General features: G+C 44.9%; 2 protein-coding genes across 2 annotated transcripts in view; one reads left to right on the top strand and one right to left on the bottom strand.

The window, feature by feature from the left end:
- LOC142249725 (netrin-4-like) overlaps positions 1-14,920 on the bottom strand; it is a 99,939-nt gene that overhangs the window by 75,540 nt on the left and 9,479 nt on the right. The gene's annotated exons all lie outside the window — the stretch shown is intronic.
- The window catches only part of UROC1 (urocanate hydratase 1), a 29,059-nt gene that overhangs the window by 13,520 nt on the left and 619 nt on the right, over positions 1-14,920 (top strand). The window contains exons 2-19 of the mRNA XM_075320750.1: positions 1,409-1,539; positions 1,851-1,944; positions 3,049-3,108; positions 3,387-3,515; positions 3,596-3,657; positions 3,988-4,054; positions 7,358-7,501; positions 7,622-7,710; positions 8,015-8,077; positions 9,150-9,329; positions 9,812-9,909; positions 10,290-10,362; positions 10,559-10,680; positions 12,481-12,551; positions 12,647-12,745; positions 12,824-12,923; positions 14,230-14,311; positions 14,816-14,915. Coding sequence (XP_075176865.1) covers positions 1,409-1,539; positions 1,851-1,944; positions 3,049-3,108; positions 3,387-3,515; positions 3,596-3,657; positions 3,988-4,054; positions 7,358-7,501; positions 7,622-7,710; positions 8,015-8,077; positions 9,150-9,329; positions 9,812-9,909; positions 10,290-10,362; positions 10,559-10,680; positions 12,481-12,551; positions 12,647-12,745; positions 12,824-12,923; positions 14,230-14,311; positions 14,816-14,915 — 1,764 coding nt within the window. The remainder of the gene's footprint in view (positions 1-1,408; positions 1,540-1,850; positions 1,945-3,048; positions 3,109-3,386; positions 3,516-3,595; positions 3,658-3,987; positions 4,055-7,357; positions 7,502-7,621; positions 7,711-8,014; positions 8,078-9,149; positions 9,330-9,811; positions 9,910-10,289; positions 10,363-10,558; positions 10,681-12,480; positions 12,552-12,646; positions 12,746-12,823; positions 12,924-14,229; positions 14,312-14,815; positions 14,916-14,920) is intronic.

Raw genomic sequence — 14,920 nt, 5'->3', positions numbered from 1 at the left:
ATGCTACAAAGTCCTTATTTGCCAGTTGGCAAGTTTTTTGTTTTTTTTTTGTTTTTTTTCCCTGCCTGGTGGATCTTTCTCCTTTTTGGGATGAGCGTTTACAGAAATCTCAAATTACCTAAAATTGTAAGACCTGAAACCAATTATTTCCAAAAAATTAGGACCTAAAACCATCCTGAAATGCTGCAGTCCCTGTAGTAAATGGCTGATCATAAAATACAACGCATGGCAATGTTTAGTGACTGAGTATGTTGCAGGCGGAGGGGACGCGCTCGCCACGCTCGGGTCCAGGGCTTCTGCTGTTGCTGCTCGGTGGCTCGAGCCATGGACCAGACCCGGGGACTCGAGCAGCGCTCCTCACCAGTGAGTGAAATGGGGATGTTATGTTTAGGGAGATTGTTCGTGACACCACCCACGGGTCGTGGTGATAATAGCACCACCGCTGCTGGTAACGGGGATCCCGGGAGAGATGGTAGGGAGCAGATGAGATGTTGTCCCCTCCGTGGGCAGGGGTTGGTGATCCCAGGGCCCGGTGGTGTAACGGGGAGGCCGGATGGCTGGGGTGCAGGGTTGCAGGGACAGCGCAGCGCGGTGCCTGACGGCACTGGTGTACTCACTCAGACAATCACTGACAAAGTCTCTGGTAAACCAAAACGGCCGGATGGACGGGTCCCGCAGCCGGCTGCAGTGTTGTTGTGCTCTCCCCGGACGGCTGATGGCGGCTGTCTTTCCCTGCACCTTTGAAAATGTTCTTGACTCCTGTGGTTGCCCACCGATAGTCCGCTCCCCGGCGTATAGGTGCAGTAGGAGCCCGGTTTGCCCCCAGGCGCTGGCCCTTGGATCTCTAGCCTGTGGCGGTGGCTGTATATCCTCTGGGTGGACGGTTGCCTTCAATCAGGACTTGGTAGTTAGGAAACCCTTGGGGTTCCTGTCACACTTGGATTTGACTATTGGCGGCGGCTCCAAGCCTGGTCGGGGTCCAATGGCCCTTCCTGTGTGCTTAGCTTCACTCCGTTCCCCGGTCCAGTACCGGCGGGCCGACGCCCGACCCCGGTCCTTGAGGCTCTGCGGAGTTACACTAACTCCTGCAGAAGGCCACCACCGTCTGCCAAACTTGCTGTTAAGTGTCTGGGTTGGAGCCCAGACACTAAGTGTTCACTCCTCTCCCTTTCACCTCCAAACTCTAACTGCACTTTTCCTGCCTCCAGACCTGTGAACTCCTTGGTGGGTGGGGCCAACCACCTGGCTCCACCCCACCTGGTGTGGACATCAGACTCTGGATGGAGGCAACAAGGGTTTTGTTTGGCTGCTGTAACTGGCTAGGGTGGGGGGTGTGTGTTGGTATGTCTGTGACTACCTGGCTAGTCCAGGGCGTCACAGGTACAGTAAGTTTCTTTCTATTCTACAGCTTGCTTTGGAGAATGCCTTGCGCTACTTTCCCCATGAACATCATAAGACGCTGGCTCCAGAATTTGCAAAGGAGCTGAGATGTTATGGACACATCTACATGTATCGCTTCTGTCCAAAGATAATCATGAGGTGAGATCTGTGGTTTTCCCTAAAAATGACGACATGCTGTCCAGACATTTTAGGACACTTTTTGGAAGTTGCAGGAACTGTAGATGAATGGCAAAGGTTCCTGGAGGTGGAAGAAGCCAATACTTAAATGGTATATACAGCTATATAAAATACAAAATTTCCCAATCTCCTCATTCTTCCACAGAGGAAAGAATAAACAGAGCAACAAAAAAAACCAAAAACTCAAAAAATTAGATTTGATTCTAGGAGGTTGTGTAATGACCCCTCCCCTTACACCCCCCCCCTCAATTTTCTTTTTTCTCCCTCCCTAGGGCTTATCCGATCAATGAATATCCCTGTAAAACGAAGAAGGCAGCAGCCATAATGCATATGATTATGAATAACCTGGATCCAGCGGTGGCTCAGGTATGGGTTTATAATCCTGAACTCTTCATTTTGATGGGTGCCTTTAATGTAAAGTGATAGTGGAGAATGTAAAACTGCATCTGGCCCATGCAGGGCCACCACTAGGAATTTCAGAGCACCATAGTGGCAAATTCTATGCACATTCTGATATGTCCCCGCCCTGGTTTCTGTCCCCTTCCTGGTATATATGTCCTCCTTCTATATATCCCCTATCATGGCTTCTCCTTGTATGTTTGTCAGCTGCAATAAAACGTAAACTAACGCTTTTACTCGCCCTCACAGACTCCCACAACACGTAGCGTCCTCTGAGCTGGGGTGCATTTCAGCTGGATGGGTTCCCCACCACCCTGGGGATCTTCAGATCAAGGAGCGCTTAACTTTCCCAGCCAGATGCAGTGTCCTTACCACCTCTGCATTGCCCGCAGCACTGTGATGTGGTCGCAGGGTGATGACCTAGTCACGGTGGACCGTGGGATGACATGCAGTCTCCCTGCTCTGCTCCACTCGCTTCCGGCCACATGGCTAATTTGCATGTGATTCCTAAAGAGGCTTTGCCTGCAATTTAACCGAATGTGTAGTGGCTGAAGCGACAGCGCTGGGCTCCTCTGCTGCGGCTGTGACTGGGCCCTGGTGAGGAGCGGGGCTTGGCCAGAGCTTAGTAAAGCTAAGTAATTAGCCCGGGCCCCCCTCCTTCACTGGGCCTGGTACACCAGTCTTGGTTGTAATGCCCTGATGGCGGCCCTGAGCCAATGTACAATCTTGTCTTGTGGTATATGCGCACACACAGTATGGTGACCAGTATTTAATGCTATGTACCATTAAAACATGGTGTATCCATATTGGTTTCTTATAAGCAGGATAGTCATGCTATAAATTACCCCAAAATACCACGGTAAAATCACTATAGAATACCTCCACTGGCCTAACTGGGTAAGGTCATAAGCCACGAGACTGTGGAAATGTCATAAGGGCAGGAACTAGGCCATGGAGTCTAAGTGCTTTAGTCTCAGGTCAGTTTAACCCTTTTCATCCATTAGTCTTGCTCTGAATACATATCTGCAATTATAACAGTTTCACACCAGAACGTCTTCTCCTCACCCACAGTTTCCTCAAGAGTTGGTGACGTACGGTGGCAATGGGCAGGTCTTTAGTAATTGGGCGCAGGTAGGTGTTATGTAATGGTGACCATGAAGGGGTTGTGGATTTTATGGACTATCCCTTCTCTTCCACTGTGGTCCTCAACATGAATGCATTGCCTAAAAACAGGGAATTGTTTTGAATTGAGGCGAGACCAATTTCAGCTTTGTGCCTCTTTAGTGGTTTCCTATGTCTTTCTTTATTAGAAGATGGTTCTTTGATTATATACCTTTTTTGTATCCATATCTAATGTACTGGGAATGTTTACTTTGAAGGAAAAAAACAATTATGTCTTGTATCTGCAGTTCTGGTTGGTGATGCATTATCTATCTCAGATGACAGAAGACCAGACCTTGGTGATCTACAGCGGTCATCCTCTTGGTCTTTTTCCTAGTCTCCCTGGTGCTCCAAGAGTGGTGATCACCAATGGAATGGTGAGACATCTGCTCATGGTCCATTCCCCAGCTGTTCAAATGTCTGTGGGGTCATTTACTTTACTTTTTTGGGTTGGTAGGTTATTCCTAACTATTCTTCCAGGAAGGAGTATGAGAAGATGTTTGCATTAGGAGTCACAATGTAAGTACACAACTCCTCCGCCTTTAGTATGCCACTCCTGACGTAATCTTGTATATACTGGGAGCTCTATTGGTGTTGAAAGCCAACATGCCCAAATCTTAAGCTTCTTACTCCACTTTACCCATTTCGAATACTTGGATGCTTGGCAGAACTGGCTGTGCACATGTATGGGGGGTGTTAGATGAATGCTCTTCCGCGCTACAGCTATGAAAGCTTTATAGCCACTATTAGTATAATGTATATGCAAACCACACTATAGATATTCACTTCCTGAATCCATGTGACTGACTTCTGCATAACTTAAGTTATCTTTAAATTTGCATTTTGGAGGTATGGACAGATGACAGCAGGGAGCTACTGCTATATTGGCCCACAAGGAATTGTGCATGGTACAGTGGTAAGTTGGTACAATGTGAAATGCTTTTTAAAGTGCTAAATAAACATTGCACAGTTTACCTTTAACCGAAAACTGGTACACTATATATGTCATGCCTAGTAGCGTGCAAAAGGGTCGGAGCATAACACCAAAGCGAAGCTGTGCTCATTGCCATTAGAACAATCGCACGAAAATGAAGGATGAAGCCACTTCATCTTTCATTACTAGGCAGGTAATTGGGCACGTCAGTCTGTACTTCAGGGGTGCGGATTATAGAGCAAGAGGAGCAAAGCTATTACATTTTTATATATTTAATCCAAAAAGTAAGAGCGTGAATTAGTACAAATATGTCAAAGTACTAGACCTGTGGTTGCAGGATTGGCACCGAACTTTATGGAGGGGAGCCGTCCTCCTTTTGAAAATGACAGTCCTACAGCTCACTAGATCTGCCAGCATTGAACAATGATACCCACACATCTTGATCTCTGCTTGATGTGGGTAAATTGGTACCTAAGCCACATCCCAAAGGGAGGAGATTCCAGATCTTAAGAATATCTGCCCACTTTGAAGTCCCTGGTGGTAGTTGATGATGTCATATTTCCTATATTAGTTGTCTACAGATGGGCAAAGTTGGATGCCATTTTCTTATCTAGCCAATATTAATTTGGGGCTAATATGCAGACTGCACAGTGACATAAGTAAATGCTTTATGTTCACCACTATGCCAAAAAAAATGCCTCCCATAACCATAGGACCTGCGCCTGTCAAAGTAATAACTGGTATCTGGTGCCAAAGCATCTAGCTGTAATTCTTTGAATATAGGAAGACTTATCAACACAGAGAAATTTGGTCTTCAAATATTAAAAAGGTACACTCCGAGCATGACTCCTAAACTGTGCCTAGTTTAGGATTTGGGAGGTGGAGTTTCATAGTTTCATAGTTTCATAGTTTTTAAGGTTGAAGGGAGACTCTAAGTCCATCTAGTTCAACCCGTAGCCTAACATGTTGATCCAGAGGAAGGCAAAAAAACCCCAATGTGTCAAATAAGCTCCAATGGGGGAAAAAATTCCTTCCTGACTCCACATACGGCAATCAGACTAGTTCCCTGGATCAACACCCTGTCATAAAATCCAATATACATAACTGGTAATATTATATTTTTCAATTAATGCGATCAGGCTCTGCTTAAATTTTACTTGTGAATCCCTCAATACAACATCATACGGCAGAGAGCTCCATAGTCTCACTGCTCGTACAGTAAAGAGTCCTCATCTGTGATTATGATTAAACATTCTTTCCTCAAGACGTAGCGGATGCCCCCGTGTTCCAGTCGCAGGCCTAGGTGTAAAGAGATCTTTGGAAAGGTCTCTGTACTGTCCCCTCATATATTTATACATTGTGATTAGATCCCCCTAAGCCTTTGTTTTTCCTAACTAACCCCAAGTTTAATAACCTGTCTTGGTATTGCAGCCCACCCATTCCTCTAATAATCTTGGTCGCTCTTCTATCTACCTGTAAGATTATGCTATTTATAACCTTCTATACTTTTGCTAACAAGAAATGCATCCATTCCTCTCTTAAATTCATTCAGTGAGTTGGCCATCACCACTTCCTCAGGAAGAGAGTTCCAGAGCCTCACTGCTCTTACCGTGAAGAACCCTCTTCTATGCTGATGTAGGAATTTTCTTTCCTCCAATCGAAAAGAATGCCCCCTTGTTCTTGTCATAGTCCTTGGTACAAACAGATCATGGGAGAGATCTCTATATGGCCCTCTGATATATTTGTACATATTTATTAGGTCTCCCCTAAGTCTTCTCTTTTCTAGAGTAAATAGACCTAATTTTGATAACCTTTCCGTGTATTGTAATGCACCCATTCCATTTATTATTTTAGTAGCCCGCCTCTGAACCCTTTCAAGTTCAGTAATGTCTTTCTTCAGCACCGGCGCCCAAAATTGCACACAATACTCCAAGTGTGGTCTGACTAGTGATTTGTACAGAGGGAGAATGATGTTTTCATCTCGTGCCCCCAGACCTCTTCTAATGCATCCCATCGCCCTATTTGCTTTGGTGGCTGCTGCCTGACACTGGGCACTCCAATTTAGATTCTTATTCACTAAGATGCCTAAGTCTTTTTCCATGTCTGATTTCCCCAGCAGTTTCCCATTTAGTAAGTAATCGTAGCATCTGTTTCTCCTTCCCATGTGCATAACCTTACACTGATCTGTGTTAAACCTCATTTGCCATTTTTCAGCCCAATTCTCCAATTTACTCAAGTCCATCTGTAGTTGCAAACTGTCCTCCTTTGTGTTAACTACCTTACATAGTTTTGTATCATCTGCAAATACTGATATTTTACTCTGTAAACCATCCACCAGATCATTAATAAATATATTAAATAGTAGGGGGCCCAATACAGACCCCTGTGGCACCCCACTAGTAACCCTGGCCCAATCTGAGTATGCACCATTAATAACCACTCTTTGTTTTCTACCACTAAGCCAGCTACCTACCCATCTACACACATTTTCCCCGAGCCCAAGCTTTCTCATTTTACTTAGCAGTCTTTTATGTGGGACAGTGTCAAATGCTTTACCGAAGTCGAGATAAATGACATCCAATGATTCTCCTCGGTCCATGTGAGAGCTTACATCCTCATAGAAGCTGATCAGGTTAGTTTGACAGGAGCGATCCTTCATAAATCCATGTTGATATGGAGTTAAACAGTTATTAACATTGAGACATTCCATAATAGTATCCCTTAAAAACCCTTCAAACATTTTACCCACAACAGATGTTAAGCTTACCGGCCTATAGTTTCCAGGTTCCCTTTTGCACCCTTTTTTGAATATTGGTACCACATTTGCTAGCCGCCAATCCAGTGGAACAGACCCAGTTTCTATAGAGTCTTTAAATAAAAGGAATAGAGGCCTGTCTATCACATTACTTAACTCCCTTAATACCCGAGGGTGAATGCCATCAGGGCCTGGTGATTTGTCAATTTTAATGTTACTAAGTCGGTTCTGCACTTCTTCCTGGGTTAGGCAGGTCATACTTAATGGGGCATTTACATGATCACTCTGCATTTCCCCTGGCATATGCTTTTCCTGTGTGAACACAGTTGAGAAAAAAGTATTTAAAACATTTGCTTTTCCCACATCGCTTTCTATGATTTTACCCTCATTATTCTTTAAAGGGCCAACACCATCAATTTTAATCTTTTTTTCTGTTGCCCTCAATGTAGCAGTTATGCTTGGAGGGTTCCTTTTTTAATATTTTACTTAAAGTATTTGTGGTTTGAACACTTATTTCTGATCTTGCACAGTTAACGGTATTGAACGCTGGAAGAAGATACCTTGGAGTGGATAATCTCAGTGGGAAAGTGTTTGTGACCTCAGGTCTGGGAGGCATGAGTGGCGCACAAGCTAAGGCGGCCACCATTGTGGGCTGTATTGGGGTCATTGCTGAGGTAACTGTTCTTGGTCTCTTTATGGGTCTTTTGAGATGTAAACTGATAACTGGCAACCTCTGATGTGACATTGCTCAGGTGTGTGTGGCTCTATGAACCTCATGACTCCCGTCTTCTCAGGTTGATGAGAATGCTCTGGTAAAGAGACATGAGCAGGGCTGGCTGATGGAAGTAACAAAGTCTCTGGATGAATGTGTCCAAAGGATCAGGTAGGGAGAAACTGGACTCGGGTGCACCCCAAATGCTGCAGAACCACAAGACATGCTTATCATGGTTCTTCTAGAATATATTTTATGAATTTTATATTATAAAACTTCATATAATTTATCATTTTTTTTATTTCTCCACTATATATATATATATATATATATATATATATATATATATATATATATATATATATATATATATATATATATATATATATATATATATATATATATATATATATATATATATATATATATAATATATATATTTTTTATAATATATTTTTTTTTCTTGTCTTCACAGAAAAGCACGGAAGGATAAGGAGACACTCAGCCTGGGATACCATGGGAATATTGTGGACCTTTGGCAAGTCTTCTGATGCTGCACATATGGGGTTATAATCGTCACAATGTGCCAGGGAGCAATCTGTAACTCATTACAGTAATGCACTTTTATAACTGTCATCACTGGAGGATTGGGGCGGGGGGGGGGGGGGGTGCAAACTTGCCCACGATCTCTCACATTCCAGGTTTCTGCTCAAATCTGAAATATTCAGATTTAAGGTTAAAAGAATCCACTTAAGTATAATCCACAGTAAACTAGAAAACTCATTCTCTGCAGAGGTTTGTCATCCAGCTTTCCTTAAAACAAAGATCTATATGGCTACCATTTAAAGGGGTCATCACTTAACTACAGGGTGTATGATTGCTGGGATACCCTGCCGCTAGGGGCAATCACTGGTCTTGAGATTGAGGGTCCAGTGCCATCCACATGAATGGAGAGTGCTTGTTTAACAATCACTTAATGCAGTGGCAACACACATTGTATGGATCATTGATTATAATTTACTGCTCCCGTCACATGGGGGGAACACAGGACCTCAGTGCTTAAGATTAGTGTGTCTTTCCACTGTGGGACCACCAGCAATCCTGCATCCTGTAGATGGTGATGATTCACTTTAATACTCACAAGTTGCCACCTGGAACATAACCCTTAGGATTGATGCACCTGAGGTTGGGGCTCAAAGGTCCCTGTGTCCTTAGAGACTTGCATGATACCCAGTAGATGAGGGTTTCTGACTTTTGCATTGAGAACATGAAGCTTTATAGGTCCTGACTTCTAAATAACAACTCTTCTAATTTTGTAAACACCTGGATAGCAGTTGGTGTCATCCTGTCATTTATTACAACACCCAGAATTTCTATAATCTGGGGGAGGGAAGGAATCACAAAGCTTTTGGAAGCTTAAAGCTAATACGTTGACTCTATTCCCTATGTGGGTTGCCTGCTGACTCTTCTAGGAGAGCATTCCTGGGCAATTCTGGTCTGCCAGTTGTGGGGAGTACTTTTTAGAATACATGTAAGTGGAAACACTGTACTATTTTTGCAGTGTTGTGGTGTCCTTAAGTCCCTACTCCTAATTGTACATTCGCTTGTAGGGAGAAGCTGGTAGAAGAATATGAGAAGACCGGTGACCTGCTGGTGGATCTTGGCTCAGACCAAACCTCCTGCCACAATCCGTTCAGTGGCGGATATTACCCAGTGCAGTTGTCATTTACTGAAGCCAATCAAATGCTCTGTAGTGACCCCCAGACCTTCCGTCACCTGGTCCATGAAAGGTAAGATGGCCAGGGGTGGCCAACCTGTCCAGGGGTCAACATTTGGATTCCAGCCATTTTATCCCTTAAGGCAGCTTTCAAACGATGGTCTATAGCAGTGTTTCTAACTCCAGTCCTCAAGACCCACCAACAGATCAGGTTTTCAGGCTTTCATTAATGTTGCACAGGTGATGGAATTATTCCCTGTCTAATATTGAGGAAAACATCAAAACATGATCTGTTGATGGGTCTTGAGGACTGGAGTTGAGAAACACTGGTCTATAGGGACTGTGTGTGACCGTGTGTTCTTCCTAGCAAGTCTTTTCATGCAACCAATACCTTTTTTAGATACCATACATGAACAGACCATGGAAAAACTCTAAATGCCTAGCGTAGACCCTTCTAGAAGTCTTGTCCATTTTCCAAAATGGGCTGCCTGATAATATCCAGGACGGTTGATCACACATGTGCTGCTCTCGAACACCTTTTTTGCTTTCCTGCAGCTTATGGCGTCAGGTCTCTGCAATCAATAAGCTAGCTGATAAAGGCATGTTTTTCTGGGACTATGGAAATGCTTTCTTGTTGGAGGCACAAAGAGCTGGTGAGTAAAATGTGAAATTTTAACTCTATTTTTCTTTTATTAAAGAATTGTCTGAATATACTGTAGGTATTAATGGAGGAGGTGGTCTCCTAATTCTACCCACTCAGCTAGTCTAGAGGATCTGGCAGGTCCATACATTACACAGGCAGCACTTCATTCAATGAGAGTTGTGTAATTCTTCTTTTTGCCTGTGGTGGAGCTGCAGAGAATTAAATACCTGCTGCCAGCCTTTCCACAGATCACAGCTGATGGATGGGGGTCCAAGCAGTGACTCTCTGCCAATAGCCAACTTCTGAAACTTTTTAAAAAATAATAAAATTCAAGAATGAAGAACCCTGGAAGTGTTTTATAATTTCTGTCTAACTACATTGTTTGAGCAGGTGCTGATGTTCAACAGAAAGGTGAGAGGGGCATGGAGTTCAAATACCCATCGTACGTGCAACATATTATGGGGTGAGTACTTGCATATACAATGTCCAATTGTATTACTTGTTCACCCAAAAAAAAAAATCCATAGCCTTCTAGATTGTCGCAGTGCGAGGTATGTGTCTCCCACGTGTCAGTGGACAGGCGGCTGCTCATATTGTCTGCTTGCAATAAGTAAGGAATCCCAAACATCTACTAATTAAGTTGTTTTGTTTATTACCAGAGACATCTTCTCTCTGGGTTTTGGGCCATTCCGTTGGGTGTGCACCTCCGCAGATCCGGATGACCTGGCAGTCACTGACCACATTGCAGCCGCTGCTATGGAGGAGATTATTGGGAAAGGAGGTAAACTGATCCTTAGTCTGAAAATATGATCTGTGGTGAAATGGATAAAATTACTTACTGGAAATGTTCCTTTTATAAAATGAGCAAGGAATCCCTGAGTAAATCTTTGATCTCCGGAGAGTCCATATTGACCTAATATTGAAATAACCTCCCCGCTTAATGCCAGGTATAATCTTAGCATAGTTACAGGATAAATGTAGTAATATATGTGCAGTGGCTGCTCCAGCTGAATAGTGAGTGCAGCTCTGGAGTATAAATCAGGATGTAACTTGGGAACATTACAAAATATGTACGTAGTGACTGCACTATTTACCTACATGTGTTTTTATACAACGTAAAAGACAAGCTATTTCTGTACATATGTACCTTACTACCAGGCTGAATTTATGCTTTACATTCTAGACTATATAAATAGTGGCCATTAAAATAGCAGAACATTCCGAGGGGAAATTGTGCAATGTTTCCACCCAAACTAATGTAACTAAACTGGATATATAATTGTCGCACCCATGGATATATGGGGTACTCTGTTCCGGGCAGTGTACGTCTTAGTGATGTCACGGTGGTGGCAGTTTCCCGGTTCCGTGCCCTGGGCCCTTTTTGTAATGTAGATATTTACAGGGGGTATTTGAAAGTTTATTCATGATGCCACTTGCGGTGTTGCGGCTAAAAGTAGGGAGCCGCCGCTGCAGAATATCTCTACTGGGGCTGATGGTATTAGCAGCTAGTATGGTAGTCCCTCCGCAAGTAGGGTGTTGCCCCAGCGGATGTATGGTGCAGTGGGCGTCAGAGTCCAGACAGGTATTCAGTGCAACTGGTTTACTCACTTGAGATGTTAACTGGTTTCCCAAGGATGGCAGGTTTCGCCTCCAGGTCCCCTTCGTCCCAGTGTCAGTCTGGTTCTCTGGTACCTTCTTCCCCTGCACCTGTCTCTGGTAAGTGGGTACCCATGGTATAGAACACTGGGGGTCCCCGGTCTGTGGTTTGTCCACTTGTGTACGCATGACGGTAGTGTGAACCCTGTGGGTTTGGAATCTCTGGTCCTGTCTCCGGCTCTCCCTTTGTTACTGAGTCTTCGGATTCTTTAGGGTCAGCAAGGTCCTTGATGGTCCCCTTTGCTGTGCAGGTGTTAACAGGTTGACTTGAAGCTCTTTCCTGTCCTAGGGTCCTGTATCCCATTGGTGCGTAGTTCTGGGGGTACTCCACCGGCAACCACTTCTCCTGGGTACCAGGTCACCGTTAACCCAAGTCAGGATGTTGTGAAGTCACACCTTCACACTCCACTGTCAACTCTAGACTACTACTCTCCACAGTCTGCCCCTCCCACCTGCTCAACTAGTGGACTGGAGTGGCTCCACCTCTAGGCGGCCATCTATTGATCGCACCCTAGCTAAGTACCATTGTATGGGGGGGGGATGTTGGGGGAAAACTGGAATTACCTGGGTTTTTGGTGTTACCGGCACTGGGGTTCTGGGTCCCTAAGGGGGTAGGCCCTGCATCCTGATGGGGATGCAGAACCTTGTAGCACCCTGATGGCTTCAGGGGTGCTACATAATCGCACCATTCCAACCATCTAATTTCATAGATGGTTAACAAAATGAAATATGAAGACTCTCCTTCAATCAATGTATCCTAATTTTCCCACCAACTCTGTATAGTGCCAGCACTCTGCTGCGCTGTACACAGGCTGCAATTCTTCCCATCAATTATTAAACAGCTGTAATTTTTTAGCTTTAGGAAATCTGATTTCTAGGCCCAAATGATGTCATTACACCAAATCTTTGATCTTTCACTCCTCAGTTAGTGATGCAGTCAAAAAGCAGTACAGCGATAACATACAATGGATCAAAGACGCTGGAAAACACAAATTGGTAATGTGATATAATGTGATTTGTCTTAATCAGCTCACCATATCTGCTATACAACCATAAGGTTTTTTTTGTCCCCCACCCCCCTTTTCCCGAAGGTTGTTGGTTCTCAGGCCAGAATCCTATACGCCGATCAGAAAGGGAGAATTTCCATTGCTGTCTCCATTAATAAAGCGGTGGCCACCGGACAAGTGAAGGTGCAATCATTGCTTTGTATTTCATTGACACCATAAATCTATATAATTATCATTGTATTAAACACATTTGACCTTCAGGCTCCAGTGGTAATCAGCAGAGATCATCATGATGTGAGCGGAACAGATAGTCCTTACAGAGAAACCTCCAACATATATGATGGCTCTGCCTTCTGTGCAGGTGAGTAGAGTGGAAATGTCACTGTACCTAAAGGGTGCTTTCCCATGAGATTGGAAAAGCCTAATTGGCAGTCATCTCTCTAGGAACCATCAGTACTTATGTGGCACCCCAGTGGTCATGGGAGCTACAGTGGCATGGTTCTCCTCACCGGCGGGCAATGCGATGCCTGGAAGCAGCAGGGAGGTCTCTATGCCATGTACAATTACACCAAACACTTCCTAATCCAGGCCAGAAGGGGGAGCTAAAGTCCTTTTGGGGTGAGCTTCCCTGTGCATTCTGGGCTGGGGAGGGGTTAGAGTGGAACAGGAAGAGGGACCTCAGAACTCTAGTAGCAGGAAAAGAGAGCGTTCGCCGTTAGAGAACTGTCTCAAGCTTTCCAGGACCGATTGCAGAATCAGGACACCGGGGTCCTCGACTGGTACTACCAGCCCAGCAGCAAACCCGGAGGGTAGGAGGTTCCACACCGCCTGGCCAACAGACTCCCAAGGCGCAATAGCATACTAGAACCCAGGGCCGCAGAAATATCGGTGGGCCCTACATCCGGCTCGCACTGTCCACCACAAGGGACAAGTTAAATCGTATCTAGGAAGAGGGACACTGGCCTGAAGCAGCACAGCGACCCACAGTCGGAGTGCACTAAGGAAGGCCTCCAACGTACCTGGCAAGCGATTTCTCACTGCTTCCCGGCTGAGTGGACCATAAACTGACCAGTGATAGGTAAAGGAAATTACTGGCCTGTGTCGTCCCAGTTACTGTCGGCATCCTCAGCCCCGCTCACCAGTGTACAACACCATAGACTACCACCTTATCACCATCCATGGAGCTCACTCCACCTGTGGGGAGCTAAATCATTCCAGCTGCGACACCATCCACCCCAGAGGACAGCACCCGCAGTGGCGGCTAATCCCTGGCCACACACCAGCGGTGGCGTCAGACTCCTCATCCCCCTCCCTTTTATTGTACGCCTCATGGCCACGAAGCCAGGCAGGGCCATCTGTGACTGCCCCATGGATGCTACACTTGCTAGTATAGTTGAGGGAAACTACCCAGAGTCCTGGTCCTATGGGTCCATCTTGTGCCTATGACTTCTGAGTGGCTAGAAATTGTCTCAAGCTCCCAATGAATCTCGGAGCCAGAACAAGGCTCATTTAGATGTATGGAGTTGTGACCTAGTGAGCTCAAGTCCTAGTACAAGGTTTTTGTTTGTTTTTTTTTGTGTAATCACCTCCCGTTGCAGGTTCTTGGCATTCATTAACATAGTAACCTGGAATGGGTTCAGTGATGCATGATGGTCTTATATTTGCAGATATGGCTGTGCAGAACTTTGTAGGAGATGCATGTCGAGGGGCCACTTGGGTAGCTCTTCACAATGGAGGAGGTGTCGGCTGGTAAGTGGGTTCCACCATGAGGATGTGGCTACTAACTGAAGGGATGATTGTGTAGTTTACCTATTTTGGGAGGAGTACTATGAACAGTATAAAACTGCTAGATTTATTCTTCCCTATGGACGTCCACTAATTTCTGCTGACACTATTGAGACATATGGATTTTGCCCTGGTACTACAGTCCTCCACAAAAGCAACTTGCTGGTTCGCAAACCAGTGTCACACCTGCGCCTGGTTGCTTGTGATTTTGCAGCTCGGTCCCATTCACTTAAGTAGAACTTAATTCCAATATCAGAACTCTATCTAGAGATGGGTGGTTGTTTCTGGCAGAAGGCCACCATGTCTTTCTAATCCTGGACAATCCTTCAATTCCATAATATCCCTGCTCAGGACAGTGGGAATGGGCTGAGATTAGATCCTAACTGGGAAATGTTTGCCGTTGCTAAAATAAACATTGCAGATGGATTACTTTCTGAGATGTAGTTCTGATTTTTGGCTTCCTTGCAGGGGCGAGGTCATCAACGGAGGCTTTGGTCTCGTTCTGGATGGATCTCCAGAGGCTGAGCGAAATGCGAAAACTATGCTGAGCTGGGATGTGTCCAATGGGGTCGG

Source organism: Anomaloglossus baeobatrachus, chromosome 8 (genome assembly GCF_048569485.1).
Source record: "Anomaloglossus baeobatrachus isolate aAnoBae1 chromosome 8, aAnoBae1.hap1, whole genome shotgun sequence".
Classification (NCBI taxonomy): domain Eukaryota; kingdom Metazoa; phylum Chordata; class Amphibia; order Anura; family Aromobatidae; genus Anomaloglossus; species Anomaloglossus baeobatrachus.
This window is presented reverse-complemented; position numbering and strand designations above follow the sequence as displayed.